Source organism: Nerophis lumbriciformis, linkage group LG23 (genome assembly GCF_033978685.3).
Source record: "Nerophis lumbriciformis linkage group LG23, RoL_Nlum_v2.1, whole genome shotgun sequence".
Lineage (NCBI taxonomy): Eukaryota > Metazoa > Chordata > Actinopteri > Syngnathiformes > Syngnathidae > Nerophis > Nerophis lumbriciformis.
This window is the reverse complement of record NC_084570.2, coordinates 21,635,267-21,660,000: the sequence shown is the minus strand read 5'-3', so window position 1 is coordinate 21,660,000 and position 24,734 is coordinate 21,635,267. Positions and strand designations below refer to the sequence as shown.

The 24,734-nt window shown below is 40.7% G+C and overlaps 1 protein-coding gene across 2 annotated transcripts in view; it reads left to right on the top strand.

Annotated features, from left to right (window-relative positions):
* The first annotated feature begins 2,083 nt into the window (after positions 1-2,083).
* The window catches only part of nbeal1 (neurobeachin-like 1), a 100,870-nt gene continuing 78,219 nt past the window's right edge, over positions 2,084-24,734 (top strand). For both annotated transcript variants that reach the window (XM_061984939.1, XM_061984938.2), the window contains exons 1-10: positions 2,084-2,173; positions 2,532-2,658; positions 5,484-5,610; positions 6,005-6,136; positions 6,330-6,617; positions 21,460-21,551; positions 22,729-22,890; positions 23,933-24,014; positions 24,116-24,243; positions 24,333-24,415. In XM_061984939.1, the coding sequence (XP_061840923.1) occupies positions 6,567-6,617; positions 21,460-21,551; positions 22,729-22,890; positions 23,933-24,014; positions 24,116-24,243; positions 24,333-24,415 (598 nt within the window). In that variant the 5' untranslated portion in view covers positions 2,084-2,173; positions 2,532-2,658; positions 5,484-5,610; positions 6,005-6,136; positions 6,330-6,566. The remainder of the gene's footprint in view (positions 2,174-2,531; positions 2,659-5,483; positions 5,611-6,004; positions 6,137-6,329; positions 6,618-21,459; positions 21,552-22,728; positions 22,891-23,932; positions 24,015-24,115; positions 24,244-24,332; positions 24,416-24,734) is intronic.

The following is a 24,734-nucleotide window of genomic DNA, read 5'->3' as shown; positions in this document are numbered from 1 at the left end:
GTCTGGAGACTGGCTAGGCCACTCCAGGACTTTCAAATGCTTCTTACGGAGCCACTCCTTCGTTGCCCGGGCGGTGTGTTTGGGATCATTGTCATGCTGGAAGACCCAGCCACGTTTCATCTTCAAAGCTCTCACTGATGGAAGGAGGTTTTGGCTCAAAATCTCACGATACATGGCCCCATTCATTCTTTCCTTAACACGGATCAGTCGGCCTGTCCCCTTAGCAGAAAAACAGCCCCAAAGCATGATGTTTCCACCCCCATGCTTCACAGTAGGTCTGGTGTTCTTGGGATGCAACTCAGTATTCTTCTTCCTCCAAACACGACGAGTTGAGTTTATACCAAAAAGTTATATTTTGGTTTCATCTGACCACATGACATTCTCCCAATCCTCTGCTGTATCATCCATGTGCTCTCTGGCAAACTTCAGACGGGCCTGGACATGCACTGGCTTAAGCAGGGGGACACGTCTGGCACTGCAGGATTTGATTCCCTGTCGGCGTAGTGTGTTACTGATGGTAACCTCTGTTACTTTGGTCCCAGCTTTCTGCAGGTCATTCACCAGGTCCCCCCGTGTAGTTCTGGGATTTTTGCTCACCGTTCTCATGATCATTTTGACCCCACGGGATGAGATCTTGCGTGGAGCCCCAGATCGAGGGAGATTATCAGTGGTCTTGAATGTCTTCCATTTTCTGATAATTGCTACCACAGTTGATTTTTTCACACCAAGCTACGTACCTATTGCAGATTCACTCTTCACAGTCTGGTGCAGGTCTACAATTATTTTCCTGTTGTCCTTCGACAGCTCTTTGGTCTTGGCCATAGTGGAGTTTGGAGTCTGACTGTTTGAGGCTGTGGACAAGTGTCTTTTATACAGATAACGAGTTCAAACAGGTGCCATTAATACAGGTAACGAGTGGAGGACAGAAGAGCTTCTTAAAGAAGAAGTTACAGGTCTGTGAGAGCCAGAGATCTTCCTTGTTTGAAGTGACCAAATACTTATTTTCCACCATAATTTACAAATAAATTCTTTAAAAATCCTACAATGTGAATTCCTGAATTCTGTCTCTCACAGTTGAAGTGTACCTATGATGAAAATGACAGACCTCTGTCATCATTTTAAGTGGGAGAACTTGCACAATCGGGGGCTGACTAAATACTTTTTTGCCCCACTGTATATATATGTATATATGTATGTATGTATTTATGCATGTATGTATGTGTATATATATATATATATATATATATATATATATATATATATATATATATATATGTGTGTGTGTGTGTGTGTGTGTGTGTGTGTGTGTGTGTGTGTGTGTGTGTGTGTGTACTATACATAATCAAATATTTGACCAATCATTGTCATTTCAAGATTTGTTTAGGATTCTTAAGATGTTTTGAATTTTTTGTGACTTATAGAAAGGAATATATATATATATATATATATATATATATATATATATGCAACTTATAAAAAGGAAAAAAATTAAATAGATAAATAAATAAAAATACAATATATATATATATTGTGTTTGTAGTTGAACAATTTTTACACCAGATGGCAGTACAGCAACAAGAAAAACAACAAACCCACCCCCCTGCAACGACGTATGGCCACATCGGCACCGTAAAGCAGGACAAACTGTCGTGACTATTCAAGTGTCCTATACACACAAAAAAAATATTTTCAGTCCGTAGACTTCTCTCGTGCTAAAAAAAAATACCACGCAGAAGAAAACAACTGCACCTCTTTGACACTACACATTTGGCATGAACGCGTCCATTTTTCCTAGCTCTGGAGAGCGCATTGACTATATTTCCGGTTAGGCCATCAAATTAAAAAAGGGTACTCGCGAAGATGTTCCACGATAAATACGTCTATTTGTTTGAATATCAGTCATATTTTAGTGATATCCGTTTAAGGACTCTTTAAAATGTTTAAATCACGCTAAATCTTGCAATTTTGGTGATGAAAGCCGAATCTTAGATGTCTTGGACATCAATCATCTTATTTTGAAATAACCCCACACGTCATCGAGCGACGCAGCGTCGCATGCAGCGCGTTGTTTTGGGCAGCTTGACGGCTCTCTACTCCGCTAAAGACATCGGGGTTTCGGCTCCGACCAGGTGAGTAGTCTTCCACTGCGTGTCGACAAAGCCAACACTAGCAGGTACGTCCCTTTCACGACGTGACATAAACACAGCTTTGGGTTGTGGCGAGACGGGCCGCTTCTGTCACATGAGTCGGAGGAGGAGGAGGAGGAGAAGGAGGAGAAAGGGAGGCTGGAAAATAGAAATATGTATTTTGACAGCTAGCTTGAGGGTTAGCTCGGCCAGGTAAGGTCGTCTAATGCCGGAAGGCGTCACGCCACAGGTGAGGCTCACTTTTACAGCGCGCGAGACACTCTTGTGATTGTGTTGAACCCTGTCTGTCTGTTTTGTGCGGGGATATGTGGCCAGCAACTCAACATGCATCGAGTGTACAACTTTTCTTGTAACTATTATAATCCTGTGCTTCTGTCTTGACAGTGTCAACAATACGCCGGCTAAAGGATTTTAAATACCCAGAACACATCGGAGCCTTTGGAATACTTGTTTTCTCTGTGGGATATATAGTGGCCATCGAGCATGGTGCATCGAGTGTACAACTTTTAAGGTAGCTATAATCATGTGCTTCTGTCTTGAAAGTCTCCACAATATTCTGACTCAGAGTTTTTAAACACCCAGAACACTTTAGAATACATGATTTATTTGGGATATACAATAACAAACAGCTCCAAATGCATCAAATGTTGGTCATTTCCCAACCAATATTCTACAACACAAATACAACGTTGAAACAACATGCTTTTTGACGACGTTTATTCAATGTCAGGTTGTGACGTTGACGTTTGGTAATTTCCCAAACAATATTCTACAATGCAACTACAATGTGGAAACAACATGCTTGATATACAATAACAAACAGCTCAAAATGCAACACATTTTTGTGATTTCCCAAACAATATTCTACAACACAAATACAACGTTAAAACAACATGCTTTTTGACGACGTTGAATCAATGTCAGGTTGTGACGTTGATTTGACCATCGAAATGTGGTCATTTCCCAACCAAAATTCTACAACACAAATAGAACGTTGAAACAACATGCTTTTTGACGACGTTTAATCAATGTCAGATTGTGACGTTGATTTGACCATTGAAATTTGGTAATTTCACAACCAATATGCTACAGCACAACTACAACGTTGAAACAACATGCTTGATATACTATAACAAACAGCTCAAAACGCATCAAATTTTGGTAATTTCCCAATCAATATTCTACAACACAAATACGACGTTTAAACAACATGCTTTTTGACGACGTTGAATCAATGTCAGGTTGTGAAGTTGATTTGACCATTGAAATTTGGTAATTTCCCAAACAATATTCTACAACACAACTACAACGTTGAAACAACATGCTTGATATACAATAACAGCTCAAAATGCATAACATTTTGGTGATTTCCCAACCAATATTCTACAACACAAATACAACGTTAAAACAACGTGCTTTTTGTAGACGTTGAATCAATGTCAGGTTGTGACGTTGATTTGACCATTGAAATGTGGTAATTTCCTAACCAAAATTCTACAACACAAATACAACGTTAAAACAACATGCTTTTTGACGACGTTTAATCAATGTCAGATTGTGACGTTGATTTGACCATTGAAATTTGGTAATTTCACAACCAATATGCTACAACACAACTACAACGTTGAAACAACATGCTTGATATACAATAACAAACAGTTCAAAAAGCATCAAATTTTGGTATTTTTCCCAATCAATATTCTACAACATAAATACGACGTTTAAACAACATGCTTTTTGACGACGTTTAATCAATGTCAGATTGTGACGTTGATTTGACCATTGAAATTTGGTAATTTCACAACCAATATGCTACAACACAACTACAACGTTGAAACAACATGCTTGATATACAATAACAAACAGCTCAAAAAGCATCACATTTTGGTATTTTTCCCAATCAATATTCTACAACATAAATACGACGTTTAAACAACATGCTTTTTGACGACGTTTAATCAATGTCAGATTGTGACGTTGATTTGACCATTGAAATTTGGTGATTTCCCAACCAATATTCTACAACACAAATACGACGTTGAAACAACATGCTTTTTGACGACGTTGAATCAATGTCAGGTTGTGACGTTGATTTGACCATTGAAATGTGGTCATTTCCCAACCAAAATTCTACAACACAAATACAACGTTGAAACAACATGCTTTTTGACGACGTTTAATCAATGTCAGATTGTGACGTTGATTTGACCATTGAAATTTGGTAATTTCACAACCAATATGCTAAAACACAACTACAACGTTGATACAACATGCTTGATATACAATAACAGCTCAAACTGCATAACATTTTGGGGATTTCCCAACCAATATTCTACAACACAAATACAACGTTGAAACAACGTGCTTTTTGACGACGTTGAATCAATGTCAGGTTGTGATGTTGATTTGACCATTGAAATTTGGTAATTTCCCAAACAATATTCTACAACACAACTACAACGTTGAAACAACATGCTTGATATACAATAACAAACAGCTCAAAATGCATCAAATTTTGGTGATTTCCCAACCAATATTCTACAACACAAATACAACGTGCTTTTTGATGACGTTGAATCAATGTCAGGTTGTGACGTTGATTTGACCATTGAAATGTGGTAATTTCCCAACCAAAAATCTACAACACAAGTACAACGTTGATACATGCTTTTTGACTACGTTTAATCAATGTCAGATTGTGACGTTGATTGGACCATTGAAATTTGGTAATTTCCCAACCAATATGCTACAACACAACTACAACGTTTTTTTGATTGATTGATTGAAACTTTATTAGTAGATTGCACAGTACAGTATATATTCCGTACAATTGACCACTAAATGGTAACACCCGAATAAGTTTTTCAACTTGTTTAAGTCGGGGCCCACGTAAATCAATTCATGGTATTGAAACTACATGCTTGATATACAATAACAAACAGCTCAAAATGCATCAAGTTTTGGTGATTTCCCAACCAAAATTCTACAACACAAATACAACGTTGAAACAACGTGCTTTTTGACGACATTGAATCAATGTCAGGTTGTGACGTTGATTTGACCATTGAAATGTGGTAATTTCCCAACCAAAATTCTACAACACAAATACAACGTTGAAACAACATGCTTTTTGACGACGTTTAATCAATGTGAGATTGTGACGTTGATTTGACCATTGAATTTTGGTCATTTCCCAACCAATATTCTACAACACAAATACATCGTTGAAACAACATGCTTGATATACAATGACGAACAGCTCAAAATGCATCAAATGTGCATCGAGTGTACAACTTTTAATGTAACCGTAATCGTGTGTTCTTCTGGCTTCGACAGTGTCAACAATACGCCGGCTGAAGAATTTTAAATACCCAGAACACATCGGAGCCTTTGGAATACATTTTTCTCTGTGGGATATATAGTGGCCAACAGCTCAAAGTGCATTGAGTGTACAACTTTTAAGGTAGCTATAATCGTTTGCTTCTGTCTTGAAAGTGTCAACAATATTCTGAGTGAGAGATATTAAATACCCAGAACACATCGGAACCTTTGGAATACTTTATTTATTTGCGATATAAAATAACGAACAGCTCAAAATGCATAACATTTTGGTAATTTCCCAACTTATATTCTACAACACAAATACAATGTCGAAACAACATGCTTTTTGACGACGTTTAATCAATGACAGGTTGTGACATTGATTTGACCATTGAATTTTGGTAATTTCCCAACCAATATGCTACAACACAAATACAATGTTGAAACAACATGCTTGATATACAGCTCGAAATGCATCAAGTGTGCATCAAGTGTACAATTTATGTAACCGAAATTGTGTACTTCTGTCTTGACAGTGTCAACAATATGCCGGCTGAAGGCTTTTAAATACCCAGAACACATCGGAGCCTTTGGAATAAAACATTGTATGTGGTATATATACGGTAGTGGCGAACAGCTCAAAGTGCATCGAGTGTACAACTTTTAAGGTAGCTACGATCATGTGCTTCTGTCTTGAAAGTCTCAACAATATTCTGACTGAGATATTTTAAATACCCAGAAGTTATTGGAGCCTTTGGAATTCATGATTTATTTGGGATATACAATAACAAACAGCTCAAAATGCATCAAGTGTACAACTTTTAATGTAACTATTATAATCCTGTGCTTCTGTCTTGACAGTGTCAACAATACACCGTCTGAAGGATTTTAAATACCCAGAAACCATCGGAGCCTTTGGAATACATTTTTTCTTTTGACATCTGGCTGTTTTTGTGGGATATTTCGCCAACGGGGGGGACGCTCACAATGCTGATACCCAGCAACCAGGGTTGAGGTGTTGACTTGCTTGACTATGAAGCTCCCAGGAAAGTGACCTCGGTGGAGCCTGCAGCCCAACGGTGCCAGTCGCCGGGCACGATGGCATCCAGTGAGAGACTGTACGAGGTCTGGATGCTCTACTGCAACAAGGTGAGGTGTGGGGAATGGTGTGAAGACATGTGCTAGCTTAGATGTTCGCAGTGAGGCTCAGATGTCTAAATGTAAACAGTCATCATCCGTTGGCCACCTGGTGTACTTTGGTAAACCTCACTTCATGACACCTTAAGACAGGGGTGTCCTAGTTGTGGCCCAGGGGCCATTTGCGGCCCGCAGATCAAATTTTATATATATCGAGTTCACCTCCCTGGTGAAGTGTTTATGGCACATCCGACCGGTAGGAGACCACGGGGAAAACCCAAGACATAGTCTCCCAGCTGGCTTGGCAACGCCTCGGGATCCCCCCGGGAAGAGGTGGACAAAGTAGCTGGGGAGAGGGAAGTCTGGGTTTGTCTGCTTAGGCTGCTGCCCCCGCGGCCCGACTTCGAATAAGAAAAAGAAGATGGATGGATGCAAGATAGAGTTTTGTTGTCAGAAAAACACAGCAACAGTGAAAAGGTAACAAAAAGTAGAGCAAAACATCCAAATGTAATGTGAAAAAGCTGACATTTTCGAATTAATAATAATATAGTCAACTATAACACCAAACGTACATAAAGTTTTGTCTTAATATATATAAAATATCTGTTTTTTAGCCCCTGCACACTTTGACTTTTCAGTATGCAGCCCTTGGTGAAAATAGTTTAGACACCCCTGATCTAAAATATTAGAAGCTCTCAAGATAAATTAATAATAAGTGCCTTTTTAAAATGGTCAAGTCTAGGGATCAACAAATTTAAAGATTTATACATTGACAACATTTTTGCCTCATTCCAGCAACTTTGTGATAAATGTTCACTCCTTAATCAACACTTTTTTTTAGAAATCTACAGATCCGCAGTTTTGTTCGTAATTCTTTTCCCAGGTTTCCAAACTTACCGACTGACACGGTTTTAGATGCTTTTTTTGACACCTCTACAATCACATTGTTCATTTACGCCTCAAATCTCTGAATTCACTTAAGTCACTTTGGGAATGTGACTTAGGAGTGACCATATCTGAGGATAGCTGGACAGCGAGTTTAAGTGGAGTTTATAAGACTTCTATTTGTGCTAGACACAGCCTTATTCATACTTTGTACCTATTATACCAAGGTCCAGCTAGCTAAGATGTATGACGAAATATCGGTATTTTGTGATCGGTGTAAACAGTCTACAGCTAACTTTTAATCCATTGTTTTGGCGTTGTCCATCCCTGTGCAGTTATTGGACTTAAATGTTTAATACTTTATCTTTAATAATTGGCAAAAAGATCGAACCAAATCCTCTAAGCGGACTATTTGGGGTAGCCCCTCTGTCATCTTCTCTTAGCAAGTCCAAAAAGAACTTGGTAGCATTTATTACTCATTGTGCTAAATGGGAAGGGTGCAGCGCCTCCATGCCACACCCGCGCCCCTCTGCCTATACTGTATGTACCGTACCTTTCAGCATTAATGGTGCCTTCACAGATGTGTAAGTTAGCCATGCTTTGGGCACTATTACACACCCATACCATCACAGATGGCTTTTGAACTTTGCGCCTTTAATAGTCCGGATGTTTTTTTTCCTCTTTGGTCCGGAGGACACGACGTCCACAGTTTCCAAAAACAATCTGAAATGTGGACTCGTCAGACCCCAGAAAACTTCTCCACTTTGCATCAGTCCATCTTAGATGAGCTCGGGCCCAGCCGGCGGCGTTTCTGGGTGTTGTTGATAAATGGCTTTGGCTTTGCATAGTAGAGTTTTAACATGCACTTACAGATGTAGCGACAAACTGTAGTTACTGACAATGGTTTTCTGAAGTGTTCCTGGGCCCATGTGGCGATATCCTTTACACACTGATGTCGGTTTTTGATGCTGTACCGCCTGAGGGATCGACGGTCACAGGCATTGCCGCTTCTCTAGATTCTCTGAACGTTTTGATGATATTACGGACTGTAGCTGGTGAAATCCCTAAATTCCTTGCAATAGATCGTTGAGAAACGTTGTTCTTAAAGTGTTGGACAATTTGCTCACGCATGTGTTCACAAAGTGGTGACCCTCGCCCCATCCTTGTTTGTGAATGACTGAGCATTTCATGGAAGCTGCTTTTATACCCAATCATGGCACCCGCCTGTTCCCAATTAGCCTGTTCACCTATGGGATGTTCCAAATAAGTGTTTGATGAGCATTCCTCAACTTTCTCAGTTTTTTTTGCCACTTGTGCCAGCTTTTTTGAAACATGTTGCAGGCATCAAATTCTAAATTAGCTAATATTTGCAAAAAATAACAAAGTTTACCAGTTCGTAGGTTAAGTATCTTGTCTTTGCAGTCTATTCAATTGAATATAGGTTGAAAAGGATTTGCAAATCATTGTATTCTGTTTTTATTTACCATTTACACAACGTGCCAACTTCACTGGTTTTGGGTTTTGTATTTCTGGGGTGTATATGTCGAAAATCCAATAAACAAATGTTTAAAAAGTACCGCACAGCCAGACTAACTGGCGTCTGTTACAATCACCCCTCCCTAATCCTTACTCTCATCGGGTCACAGCACCAAAGTAACCGCGTTCCCCCGCTCAGTCCAGCGCTGAGCTCCATCGAGGTGTGTTGCAGTGGGTGGTCAAGTGACAACTGGAGGCTGCGATTGCTGACGCAATGAATGGCTGCTGTCTTTCTACTCCGGAGATGAATGACTCGGCTCTCATGCCGAGACAGCACCCTTTGAGTCAGCTGTTGGCTCCGTTTAATTCACCTGCCGATAAATCCCGAGCATGTGCTGGCGTCCAATCAAAACGGCCTCCCTGAGCCTCCCCTCACGTGAGTCGAGCTGCGGCAACACACTCTCAGTAATCCCCCACAATAACACGCACAGTAACGCAAGAGTGATTCACCCATGAAAGCGCAACCGTGTGGTGGAGTAAAGCATGTGTGGTCTTCAAGGCATGTTGTCGGGAACAATCTCATCTCGGTTGCACTTCTCATTTCTCAAAGCAGTTAAGTGAAGGGAGGCCACAGTCGGCAGCTAAGACCATTACGTAACCAGCGATCCTCTTAGGCGCTGCCATCGGCTCGTGCTTGCGTGTTGCCGCTGCACAGAAGCAGCTGCAGGTTGCTGCTGGAAACACAACGCTGTCGTCATCACGCTGAGTGCAGCCTTTTTGTTCCCACCATCTACAAGTGCTTATGCTCCAATAGACGTCATCCTAATGCCCGTTACTGCAGTGAGAAACGGAAGTTATTCGTGATCTGCTCTTATTGATTTCAGCGGAACATCTGACGTTCAACATTTCCAGATGCTGATCACTGGTTTGAAAGATGAAATAAAAATAAAACATTGGTACCTCGGTTTTATTGTTAGTAATACGTTTCAAAATGTCAAGACGTCCCTGTAAGGGCAACTGCACTTTATGGGGAATTTTGCCTGTCATTCACAATTATTATGAGAGACAAGAACACACTTTTTTTTTTAGGATTTTAAAGATGATAAAAAACACTTGAAAGATGTGACTATTGGGAGTCAGCGTCGTAGCCTTAAGTTCTAAGCCTCTAAAACAACTTAAAACAGCGTTTTGTATACACATTGTAAGTATATATACAATGTAGTAACAGACACCTTCATAATAATATGTAGTATGTACATCATACCCATTTCAAGTATATATATAATGTAGTAACAGACACCTTCATAACAATATGTAATATATTTTATACACACACTGCAAGTGTATATATAATGTAGTAACAGACACTTTCATAACAGTATGTAATATGTACATCATACCCACTGCAAGTATATATATAATGTAGTAAGAGACACCTTCATAACAATATGTAATATATTTTATATACACATTGCAAGTATATATATCATGTTGTAACAGACACCTTCATACCAATATGTAAAATATTTTATATACACACTGCAAGTGTGTATATATAATGTAGTAACAGACACCTTCATAACAGTATGTAATATGTACATCATACCCACTTCAAGTATACATATAATGTAGTAAAAGACACCTTCATAACAATATGTAATATGTTTTATATATACACACTGCAAGTGTATATATAATGTAGTAACAGACACCTTCATAACAATATGTAATATGTTTTATACACACTTTGCAAGTATATACTGTATATAATGTAGTAACAGACCCCTTCATTACAATATTTAATATGTTTTATATACACACTGCAAGTATATATATATATATATATATATATATATATATATATATAAAATGTAGTAACAGACACCTTCATAACAATATGTAATATGATCAATATTTACCGTATTTTGGTCATTTTAATCATCGTCGGGACTGATTTCTTTCACGTATTGATTTCCGTTTCCATAGCATCGCACTTCCGACTTCTGGCAATAAATGTGTTTCTACTTCCGGCAACAAACGCGAGCGTGTTTTCTAATCATGGCAGACTTCGTAACAGACAACAAATATGACTATTTTTGGTAAAATGAGGATTCACATGCTTATATTTTTTAAGCTGAACATAAGGAGGATGAACTGCTGCTTTTAGAAGCCAGCACGAAGGAAGTGTGAAACTTCGGCGCAGACGGAAGCCGAGAGAATGAGGTCAGCTTGAAGCTATAAATGTGGAATTTGAAGCCAAGTTATTTCGACATAAATGGAGTGCTTATCCAAATTAACCGGAAAAAACGTCCCCAGACAGCTGAACCAAACGCACAACTGTCATTCCAGTAAGTCACATTTTAAATATTGATCAGCACATGTGTGGTATTACAACTACAGTACATGCGCTGTCTGGCTAGCTGTGTACAAACAAAACATGAAATAATACTTTACAGATACTGTAATATAATTGTTCATGTCAGTACAGATTGGTGTCGTATCGCAGTGTTGTGCATTACAAACTCAAATTCGTTTCGTGCTGACGTACAAGCTAGCTTATCTCTTTCCGTAGTCAGCTTTTACGGCTAATACCGAAGCACGCCGATGTGTTACTAGGATAGGAAAAGAGTTCCTCAGTGTTTGCTCTTACAATAGCAATGTCGCTACAGCTTGGTTATTACACAGGTTACAGAACGTAAATTAAGTATTGTTGACGGTTTTTGAATGCATTTTTAAGGTGATTTAGAGGTCCAATTGATTGCTCCCATTAGCTGTATTGTTAGCCACCAAGAAAGAGTCGATTTTTACATGTTAGAATGCAAAAAAATTAAAAACGTTTTGTCTTCTTGTCTCACATAATGATTGTGAACGATAGGCACAATTCCAAAAAAGTGCAGTTCCCCTTAAATAAATCCAATTTATATGTTCCAGACACCAAAAAGTAAAAAAACAAACATTTTATAGAGAACAATTAGTTTTTGGTTGATGCGTGTCGTTTTCCTACAGCTAGTTTATAGGCAGATGTTATTTAGCCGCGCTCGCTAACTGGCTAGCAACGGTATCCATTAGAGCTGCAGCTATCGATTATTTTAGTAATCGATGTTTTGGAATTTCTTCTGTTCAATAAAGAAATGTGCAGAGAAAGCTAAGGTATTTTAATTATTTATTCGAGGCCTCAAATAACATCACTTTAGAGGGAAGAACAAAAAGAGAGCGAGAGAGAGACAAAGAAGCTTCCAAATCTGTATATCCGCCTTAGGAATGTGAGAAGAGAAAGGAGGGTTTGGGGGAAAGAGGATGTGCAAAATACAAACTCCAACTGATTGTCAACATTAATGTTTTGGTTTAACCTTTGGGAGAGGCAGTAATACAGCATCAATCACAAAAAAAACATTTGGAGAATAACCTTTGTCCAAAAGACAAATACAGTATAAATAAATCGTAATCAGCATCACAACAGTTCTTATTCTAGGCTCTTGGAAGATGAGGGCAAAGGATGGGAGAAGAGCCAAGCAGAGCTATCTTCGCAGGGCCCGACGAATGAGCAGGGGGATATAAAAGAGTCGTATCTGGAACTTGGTTACGTCTGGTCTTCTTAATAAATAAGCACATATTTTTTCTGGTTAAGTGGTTAGCTTAGATCATTCACTCAGTTCAATTTTAACAAATGAGAGATTTGATTTGTCATTACCGGTAGTTGTTTTAGATCAGGGGTGTCAAAGACAATCACACAGAGCACCAACATTCGAAGCAAACTTAACAACGAGGGCCAGCCAGGATTAATTGATGCTTTTTTTGGCTTGGGAAAAATGTGCATGGCAGCTGGTGATTGTGCTTTTATGTGGGCAGATTTTTTTTTAACTCTACTTGTGTCAATAGACTTTTTTTTTAAAACACTGGCGTGGAGGAAATGTGCACTTTTAAAAATATTCGTTGTTGTTTATTAGTTTCTGCTTTAAGAGTTCTATATCCCGTAAATGTTGGTGATTGTATGTAAGAGAGTAGCTTGTGCGCACGCTGTGTGTTGGCTGGTTTTAATCACAAGTTATTTGTTGATCGACCATCTCCTCGTCATCCTTTTACTATTGGGACCAAAGCTACAATATTTTATATGCGCACAAAAACATCAGAATTCGGGAAAATTTTAACTTTGGTCGGGATGTCGGTAGAAAAGGGCAATTTCCAGGAATCTTCTGCAGAAGCCGGAAGAGTTGTCTAGTCTGAGCATGCGCCTGCAGAGCAAGGTTTCCCAGTATGCCTTGTTGTCATTAAAATTATCACTTTTTAATGTGTTATTTTGTACAGACAGGGTATAAAAGTGGGGCAGTTTTTAAATGATTGCTACTTTTGGCGGTAATGTGGTTAGAATGGTTATTGCAATGCATCCAAAAAATACCACTGTCAAAACCCAAGGTGTATAAATATGCATTATGAGGAGAGTGTTGCTCCTTCTTCTTTGAAATTCACCATGCGGGCCGGAAGTTTGTTAATTTTTTTTAATGATCCCGCAGGCTGGATGAAATACTTCCCAGGAGTTTGACACCTATGGTTTAATCAAATTTTCGAAAGATCAGTTGTTAGTTTTGCAACTCATTTTCTAATGCGGATGCCACGTATGTACTTTGCTGTGTTTTTTTTTCTTGAAGTCTGTAGTGTTTTTCACTTCTTTATCAAAGTGCTAACACTCTGAAGCATAAGACACACAAAACATGCAAAATAGTGGGTTTTCTAACAGTGTGTCTATTTAATTTAGTTATTAAAAAGATAACTTAGTCGGTTGATTTGATTTCAGTGTGTGTCTAAGTACTTTTTGAGCACTTTTAACAATTTTGGTTACGATAACGGTGAAAGGTTCATATCGTTACATCCCGAGTCAAACTGTTGTCATTAGAAAACCTTTCCTTACGATAGTGAGGTGACATTTTAAGTATAATTCTTGGAAATAAGTTGACTCCTGATCAATAGGTATTGATACATTTTCTTGAACACTCCTGAAATCTTTTTGCTTTGAAGGCTAATTTCTTACTTTGTTTCTCTTCTCTCTCCTTTTTTTGAGGTCAGTCCTTAAAAAAGGCAAAACAAGGTTCACCGTTTGATGCTAGCTTTTTTTATGCCACTGCTGGTTAATATAACTCACTGGTCGCTTTGTTTCATTCTGAACTATGAATAACCCTGAAATAACGCTGATGTCACTGACTGCGTGTCAGTCAGACATGCCTTAGTGGGTTCTATACCGTCCCACACACTTCTTAAACTGCACCCTTAAGGTGATGTCACGGTTGGACTTAGAACTCCTACACTGTGACCACATCTGTCAATAAATTCCACTGGGAGGCAACCTTTTTTTTAAATGCTGTGGTTTCAGTGACTCCATCCATGTCACCTCCACCAGATTGGGTCATTCGCCCAAGCGGAACGGTTGGCCGACCACGCCTGTCTGGAGTGTTGGCAAAGTGCTGCACCCTCGCAACAGAAGTCCGATTATTAAATCAGGATATGATGTCACATGGCAAAGCCTCATCTGTTCTCGCAGATCAGTGCGTTCTTACTTCTTACCGCCACAATGAATGACGACTGCCAATTGATCTCTGCATTTACTTTACACAGCCACCAGTTCACAGATATTAGCTTAAATGGACATAGGGTTTAATCTGATGGTAGACACCTATGTACATTTATACAACATACCCATCAACCGTAATATATCAGTGTTTGTCTGTTTGTGTGCTTGTGCATAAGAGTATCTCAGAGTCCAGAGCTGAAGGCCTAGAACCAGGGTAACCGGCACCATACAGTGCAGGGTGTGTCCCTGTCTGCCACAGTCCAAACCCTCAATGGGGATCTGTCCTCCAAAGCTGCTGTCTAAATGAGGACATTCTTACACACATACCCAGTGCAGTCAGAGGAGGAAACCGCTTGCTTTGCGCTGTGACATGCTGGAAAAGATTGAACATTTCGCCAGCAAATTCTGTGGCAGCATTTGTCTGGTTATAGCATGAGATTCATGCACAGCCATGTTTCTCCAACACTGTTTTTGCTCTGACCAAGAAGGTTATGTTTGTTTATTTATGTTATATGGCTACAGGTTTTTATAAATGACGGGTCGTTATTGTTCCAAGGGTGCACCCATAACATGTTTGTGGGACTCCACACATTACACACGTCATACATAATTATATGAGGGATTTAAATATAACTACATACATCCACCATGCAACATGTTGGCATTCTTGAAGGGGAACTGCACTTTTTGGGGAATTTTGCCTTTTTGTCATTCACAATGCTTATAAAAGTCAGCCATCATTGGAGCCAATAGTAGTCGCCTAGGAGGCCATCAAGGTTTTATACACATGCTGTAAGTATACATGTAATGTAGTAACGTGCACAATAATAATTGTAACATTTACCTCATTTTAAGCATACGGCGGCGTGTCACAACGTTCGCATTTTCCCTAAACAACAACACTGATTACTACTCACAGCATACTTTGTTAGAGACAACAAGCATAATAAAACAATCACTTACTGCACAATGTCTGCTCTAACTGGGATGCCGTCTGATGAAATGTTCATATCTTCCCGTTTAGATGAAAAATGAATCATAATCCTCGCGAAGGGAAAAAAAAAAAAAGTGTGTGCAAAGGAGTGTCTTTTCGCCATCTCCGGGTCTAAGTTAGCTGTCAAAGTTGACCAACTTCTGGGTTTATGTCCACAACCTTCTACTATCCAGGTGAGAGGCGTAGTTTATAATCTAGAATTAACTTTCACCAGTTCAGAGGCAAGAGAGCAGCTCAGCATGTTATGATGTCAGTATAGCAGCATAAGCTAATTATCTCTCTGTGATCAATGCGCCGCAAAAGTAGGTCCTTAATGTTAGCGCTTATGATAACGGTATCGCTAATACTTGGTTAATATTCAGGTCACAAAATGTAACTATCGTTTTTTGGATGTTTTGTAGTGGGTTTTTTGTGGCGCCATAGACGCAGTGACGTCATGACTCTCATTAGCTCCATTGTTAGCCGCCGTTTGCTAGCGTTTATTTACGAGTATGTGTGTTCTTGTCCTGCATAACGATTCCAAAAAAAGAGCAGTTCCCATTTAAATCTAATCCTTTTCGTACATGTTGAAATGTGATACTATATACAGCAGGCCTATTCAACTGGCGCCCCGCGAGCCATAACAGCCCACCAAACACCCATCTAGTCTTGATGAAACCATTTAAACTAGGGTTGCTCATGTATGCAGTACTCCCGCCACACCACAGGAGGCAACAGTGAGGAAAGTGTCACGATGAAGCAGAAATGGGGTGCGTAGGAGAAGACTACGCATTCAACACCTTTAAAAAAATAAAAATAAATTGTGAAAATGTTACTTTTAACCACTGGAGTACAGGTCATTGTTTCCTGTCGGACCTTTTAAGCGACGGACACAGTGTTCTAGACAAGAAGCCACAATGATAGAAATCCACACGTGTAAGCCTCATCACGAAATTTTGTATGAAAATATTTAGTTTGTTTTGTATTGAAATTGCTGACTTTGTGATGTCTTTTGTATTTGTGGTCATGTCTTTTTGTTTAAGAGTAACTCTGGGCGAGCAGAGCTCGTTTAATACATGTAGCTCTAAATTTAACCAGTAGAGGATGATAACGCTACATCTTAGGTTTAATTGTGATGAGTCACATACATTGTGTTTACGTACATTGTGTGTGTACATACATGTACAAACATTTACAGTACATCAAACATTGTGTGCAATGTTTAATGTACTGTAAATGTTGTTTGATTTCGATATGCGTATTTGTGTGAGTGTATTAACACTAAACCTTCTATTTTATTGATGTCAAATACACAATGGACACTATACTTTTGTAATGTTTATTTAATCTTTTATATTTTCAGTCTTACAGTCCTAAATGAAGGAAGAAGTGTAAATAAATAAAACTGAGGGATGAAAACAATTCACTGTCTGTCAATGGTAATTGTTATATATTGTATATATGTTATAGACATAATATAATATATCTGTATTAGAGATGCGCGGATACGCAATTATTTCATCCGCAACCGCATCAGAAAGTCGTCAACCATCCGCCATCCACCCGATCTAACATTTAATCAAAACCGCATCCGCCTGCACCCGCCCGTTGTTATATATCTAATATAGACGATGCAAGGCATTAGTGAGGTTATAAAGCTTTTGCGTGTTAAAGAAAGGAGACTGATCCAATGCAGCACAGACATTCAATGCGTGTCACGCTGTCACGGCCCAGACGCACACCAGTGCGCAATCATATGGGAGCCGCGCTGAGCGCACCTCCAAGCGCGTGGAGGTGCGATGTCCCTCGCACCCACAGCGGCTCCACCCGGGCTCGCGCCCGAGGCTTCAGCGCACACCGCGGCTTTAGCGCGCACCGCGGCGGCCATCCTACTCGTCGCGGCCTAGCCCTCGCGGCTCTCGCTGCCGGCGACGGCCGGGTATGGGCCCGACGCTCCAGCGCCATCCATTTTCAGGGCTAGTTGATTCGGCAGGTGGGTTGTTACACACTCCTTAGCGGGTTCCGACTTCCATAGCCACCGTCCTGCTGTCTATATCAACCAGGGTGAGCCCCACCCCTTTCGTGAGCGCACTGCGCGCGGAGTGACCCCTGTTACGCGCCCCCGGCAACAGAGGTAGCGGGCAGGTAAGCTGCGCGGGCAGAGCCCGCGGAGTGACCCCTGTTACGAGCCCCCGGCCACGGGGGTGGCGGGCAGGTAAGCTGCGCGGGCGGAGCGCGCGGAGTGACCCCTGTTACGAGCCCCCGGCCACGGGGGTGGCGGGCAGGTAAGCTGCTTACCTGCTGCGCGTGACGCCGGCCGCGGCGAAGGCGGACGAGGCGGGGTGTCGGTGCGGTGGGCGCGGTGGTGACCCTGGACGTGCGTCGGGCCCTTCTCACGGATCACCTCAGCTACGGCTCCCGGTGGGGCCCTCTCGGGGGAAGGGGCCTCGGTCCCGGACCCCGGCGAGGCGTCCCTTCTCCGCTCCGTAAAAGTGTCCATCTCTTTTTTTTTCTTCTTCTGTTGTGGCATATGCTGCAGGTGCCTGCTCGTTTTTCGTATGTGGGTAACAACATTTAACTGTGTATATATATTTCTGAATTGGTTTAACTGCCACCCGCCTGAATCTATTTAAAATCTAATTTTTTTTTATTTCAACCGCCCGACCCAACCCGCGGATAAAAACAATTTTTTTTTTTTTTTCAACCGCCAGATCCGCGGATAATCCGCGGATCGGGCGGTTGTGTCCGCAAACCGCGCATCTCTAATCTGTATATATAATATACTGTACACATATTATGTATATATTCGTATATACGTTATTTTATATCGCTATATTTAGTCTATTTATACCTGCATTGTCCTTTCCATCCGTACACTTTCCATCATTGTAACTGAGCTACTGTGTTGAACAATTTCCCTTGTGGATCATTAAAGTTTGTCTAAGTCTAAGTCTAAAAGAAGGAACATCAATGCCCAACAAAACTTCTGGACCTTCTTTTTCTTCATACTGTTAACTCGCTGCACACGCTGGAATTGAGTAGCAAGGGCAGAATAATGAATTTGACAGTGCAGTGTGAAAGCCGATGTGTTTGCTTTGTAATTAAGTAAACTAAGACTCAAAGGAGGGCAGCACGGTGGAAGAGGGGTTAGTGCGTCTGCCTCACAATACGAAGGTCCTGAGTAGTCGTGAGTTCAATCCAAGCCTCGGGATCTTTCTGTGTGGAGTTTGCATGTCCTCCCCGTGACTGCGTGGGTTCCCTCCGGGTACTCCGGCTTCCTCCCACCTCCAAAGACATGCACCTGGGGATAGGTTGATTGGCAACACTAAATGGTCCCTAGTGTGTGAATGTGAGTGTGAATGTTGTCTGTCTATCTGTGTTGGCCCTGCGATGAGGCCCTGCCTTCCGCCCGATTGTAGCTGAGATAGGCTCCAGCGCCCCCCGCGACCCCGAAGGGAATAAGCGGTAGGAAATGGATGGATGGAAGACTCAAAGGAATATAACCTGTGGAGGCACTTTCTGACAAAACATCCACATGTCGATGTCCGGCCCCTACCCCTTGGACTCTTAAAACTGAGGCCCTCTTCATTATGTAGTTGAATAGCCCTGGTATACAGCATACATTGTAACTGTATGCATGTTTAAAATAAACCACGAGCATAACTTTCTGGACTTGTCAGAGCAGATTGGAATTTTCTGTGGTTTGGGAGGTTCGTTATTGATCGAAGAAAGTAAAGTTTAACCAGATCCAGGGTTAAACTTGTAAACATTGCAGCTGTTCGTAGGATTGTTCATCATTTGCGCTCTTCCAGTGCAAATATTTCCCTGTCAAAGTTCTAACTACGTGGCCAGTGCTGGTGTTCCTCTAGTCACAGGCTTGTCCCGATGACTTCATGAGAAAAGCAGCAAGCTCGCTTCCTGCCACGGTTTGGCTCAATCCCTCTCTGGCATGCATACAGAAGCATTCAGCCATCATGAGATGAGCTGGCAGGGAATGTATATGATACACGGTTCACTAATTAATCTTAGCTGTGCATCTTATCCCCTTTTTGTCCATTGTTTAAAAAAAATAAAAATAAATGCAATAAACATGGCTGACGTTTGCTACTTCCCACTGCTTGTGAGCAAAGCAGGTGGAATTTCACTTTTTACTTTGTGTTCTCTTTTAAAATCCATTCGTGCCTTGCAGGCCAGTCTTCCTATGGGGCTGATTTTGCCGGCCCGTCACTGCTTGGGCTTTGTTCCAGGAATTTAGGATATGTCGATCTACCGGCTGCTAACTGACCTCCACCACCCCCCTCAGAATGCAGTCTGGCTTGTTTTCTACTCCAGCAGGTGCATAGCATGTCCTGAGTCTACGATAAGAAAGATGATAAGGCGTGCTTTATGTGTAGCAGTGACATCAAATACTGTACTAATTTTCCTGTAAGGTATCCTGAGACTACGCAACACTTGTATCCTGTTTCCGAGTACTTAGCTGAACGCATCAATCATTAGGGCTGTCTTTGGACTAAGGATTTTCTAAGGCAAATCTGATTTGTTGGATTTTGTTTGGCCAAAACGTGTTTATCGTTGTGGTTTTAAGAGCACAGATCCCCACACATAAACAGATCTCATGTGCTACTTGGTCCACCTCAATAAGGCTAAAGCGCTCAGATAGATAAACAGGTCTTGGATCGGTCCCGCCGGAGTCGGCTTGGAGAAGACAATCAAACTTGACTATCTGGACTAGAGGAAGTAAAAGTCGGAACATGGTTTCCGTAGATGAACCTGTGAAAGGATCATTACCATTTCCAGAGGGGAACAGTAAGTGAGGCCCCCTGAACTGGTTGAAGTTACAAGACCTCCGCCACGGCGTGTACCGGCGAGTCCCATCCCCCATCTTGGAACATCCTCCCAATACACGGAGGAAGGACTTAGACTTAGACTTAGACAAACCTTAATGATCCACAAGGGGATTGGGGTTCAATGTCCGACAATTCGGCTGCAAGGGTGATAGTCGAATCAGGGTATTGCTAGGGTTGTCTGTTGTGGTTCAGCCGTTGAGGCCAACCAGAATCTTGAAGGTTCCTGGTTCGAATCCAGCTATCGCCATCCTAGCCACTGTCCTTGGGCAAGACATGTAATCTCCCTTGCTTACAGTTCCACCCACACTGGTGTAAATCTAGATAATGTGTTTCTCGATTGAATTTATTCAGGAAAGCCCCTTGTGATGAAGCATCTCGATTTCAAGGTGGTCCTTGAAAATGTAAAGCGCTTTGAGTCACTAGAGAAAAAGCGCTATATAAACACTTCACTTCACGACTATATTAACACTGAATCTTACTTTTGATTTTGTTGTATTCAACAATTGTATCTAACCTACACAGTTTAACAGGATGAAACTTGTCAAATGATATGAATTGTGTTAACCACAAAGATTATTATCAAGGCTTAAGTCAGTCTGGTTACACAAATAAATACTAACCAAATTACTGCAAAAGAAGGAACTCATAAACACTGATGAAAAATGAATTTACATACAATTAAGCGGTGCTAAAATATATACATTCTAACTAAATAATAAATAATGATAATATATGTTTCTTAAATAAACTATCAATACAATTAAAGTGCAAATGAAAATACAGCTTTTTTTTTGGTCATATTTTTTGCGCTTAAGAAACCTCTCTATGACTTAAGCTGCGCTTGTTTGATATTGTCTTTACTGTCACCGCTGCGACCAAACGGACCACAGCTAAGAAACACATTTTTTGGCAGCGCGCGGCCCAACAATGGGCCCTACGGATAAGAAACACTGGAATAGTCGACTATTCTAAAACAGCTCAATCCCTGATTCAATGCAATTGTCTACTCTATACAAAATAACCAATGGAAAATGTTTTCAGACACAACCTTTTATCGGTATTAACATTTTAGTTTTTCATCATCATTTGACCTCTCTTTTCTCTTCTCAGAGGGACCCAGACTACTTGAAGCTATGGCTGGAGAGTTTCATCAGCTCCTATGACCGGTGCCTAGATGTGGACTTTGAAAAGCTGCCATCAAGGTAACAAGTGGCTCTTTTTATTTTTCTTATTAGTATTTCTCCTTGGTTGTCTATTCTGCTAAGTATATGACTGAATTTCTTTTTTAATGTAAACCTTTTCCACTATTCTAATTATTTTGTGGGTTGTACATGTAAACAAATCCAAAAGTTCGTGACCACCAGATAGCTAGATTTAAAAAGAGTGTTTATACCAGTAGTTCTCAAACTTTTTCCGCCAGGTACAACCTCAGGAAACAGTTGGAAAGCAAGTACCACCATAATGACCGACATTGAAATGGGCCTAAGTATTCATTAAAAACAAGGCAGAGGTTTTATTTAACAAGTATATTTAATACTTTTGGCCACTGTAACATTACACAAAATCCACAAACATCATCAACAGTGATGCTCCATATACAGTACATATTTGCAGACTTCTTTGGAGTACCACCGTTTGAGAATCACTGGTATATACTGAACTTTTTGAAGCCGCAAAGAAACAAAAGGTTAGGCTACGTTTTTGTTAAAGCTGCTCTATGGAAGTATTATTGCAGCAAAATTGTTTGCGAACGTGTATCTCAATCTGTGCGTGTGTAATCCAATTCACGTGCGTGTGTACTAATATGTGTGTCTGTATATAATAATACTGTGTGTGTGTGTGTAATCTGATCCGCTTGTGTGTTTTTAAGTTGTCTGCTCGTATTATGATTTGTCTGTAGGTAAAAAATATCTGTTTGTCCGTATTTCGATCGGAGTGTGTGTAAACAAACAAACAAACAAAAAAATGTATATACTTATTTAGATGTGTGTAAAGCAGAAACCTCTATTGGCTGTCTTTTTACACGCGACTTTTGCGACACTTGAACGTGTATTTGTCTGGCACTCTCCTTGCCTATCCTTCTACTCACCACTAGTTGGCGCCTTGCAGCCACTTGCACTCGAGTTGGTGTTGATGCCATAAACAATGGACTTTTCATCACTTGCTGTAAATAATAGTTAATGTTTAAACAGTAACTTAGTGTTCTGAAGTATTAGTGTTCTGAAGTATTTTTGTATTCAAATAAGTGTATCATGTAATGACACAGAGGCCGAAATGATCGCGTTTTCTTCGCCGTGAGGCTTTAGGTTAGACCGGTGCAATGTTACTATCTGATCCTCTTCCTTTTGCGGACACGGAATATGTGGATTATAATTGCAGGCCAGAGGAGCCTCCACCAGTATTGAGCCTCCTCCCAGACAACATCCTGCAGGTTTTGCGCCACCAGCTGCTGCAGTGTGTCCAAAAAGCCTCTGACGGCTTGGAGCCCGAGCAGCAAAACCTGGCGCTGCTGCTGCTCAAGTTCCTCATCATTGTGTGCAGGTCAGGACAACAAACATATCGATTACACCAGACCTGGGCAAAATACGGCCACATGCGGCCCGTTAAAATGTTCAATCCAGCCCGCCGGACGTTTTACATAATTTTTTAGACCTTTAACATCAAAACTGTCGCCGCCATTATGATGTGCAGTGCTGTTTTTAAATGACTTGAACTATAGAAAGTATTTCAATGGTTGAAATCTGTGCTTTTGGGTGTTTTGCTAGAAGTCCTATGTACTTTGACATCGGTTACCTGTGGGTAGCACTGTTTAATTGCACTGTCCCTGTCAAATAAATACATAAATAAAAACTATACGAGTTATTACGGTAATTTACGTCACAGCAGCTCAGACGAGGAACAAACCAGAGTGGGCGGGGTTTGTTTTCAGAGCAGCCATCCCGAAACGCATGTGTCAGGAACAGATGCGGAAGCAAATTTTACTTGATAATATATCATATTGTAGGTGTTTATTACCCTTTGCATTCATATTTTGCTGTTTGTTACATTTGTGTTGTGTTTTGCTTGATTGTAAAAGATTGTAAAAGACACAACTATCGAGGAGCTGGTCTGAGAAGTAAAAGAGGAGCGATGTTCATATGTTGTTAATATTCAGTGTTTTATTGTTCATAGTTAATATTGTAAATCCCACTTTCTTTATTTTCATGTACGGTACATTCTGGGTGTCCCATTCAGTAAAAAACTGTAAAATTCCATTTCGGTTTTTTGATGTGTCTTTCATAACGTTTTTAGAACTCTATCGGACATTGTGACTTTTGGTATTAGTGTTCCTAAAAAAAAGGGACCCAAAGACACATACTGCACAGCAGATTTTTACAGCTAAATGTGTATATATCATTTATACACACATACACATTGGCCCCCAGACACAATTTTTTCTGTCAATGTGGCCCCCGAGTCAAAATATTTGCCCAGCTCTGGATTACACAGTGGTAACATCATTTGAAAGGTCACTGATGTCCTACGAAGTGTTTGTTTTCTATGCGGTGATGCTTTTGTGCACGTTTCCCATTCTGTCTAAAAGGAACCTTTCCAATGTAGAGGAGATCGGCACCTGCTCCTACATCAACCACATCATTGCCATGACGACACTTTATATTCAGCAGGTCTGACTCCCTCTGACTCTCTCTCATCAGTTCGTGTAGCTGTACCAGATGTAAATCCGTCGTGAAAGAGTTATGCAATGGATCTTTGTGTGCTCTTTTAGCTGAAGAGTAAGACCAAAGAGAAGGAGTTGGTGGACCAGAGCCAGGCGGAGGACTTTGTCCGTCATGCACTGGCGTTTTGTGAGAGCCTCTACGACCCCTATTGCAACTGGAGGCTCCGGCTCTGCGGGTAATACCATCCAGCACATGTCGCCTCCACGCACTGGGATATCTGCGCCATTGTTTTCATTCTCGTGACCTACCGGCGTTCTTCTCCAGGGAGCAGCTGGGCACAGTGGAGAGGAGCAGGCAGAAGTACAAAGCAGCTCCGCTCACTGTGGAATTTGTTCCCTTCTTTTACCGTAAGTTTGCCTGTCATCCCGTTCACGTCTCTACTCCCGCAAAAGTGAATGGTTTTAAAATGCATGGCGACATTTTCGTTACAACTTCACTGTTTGCACTATGTTGTCCTTGTTGTGTTTGCCAGCCAGCCATTCCCATGAGATCATCGTAAACAGCCTCTAACACTGGCAGCAGTTTATAACAAATACTCTGTCTTGTTGTGCCCACCGTGTGGCTGTAGCACTTTGATGCCAAACATAATGGCACCTGGCAACAAGTATGCAACTGTGCCTTTTTAGTAATAGTTCCCAAATTTGCTGTAACAATCTTCATGGACAT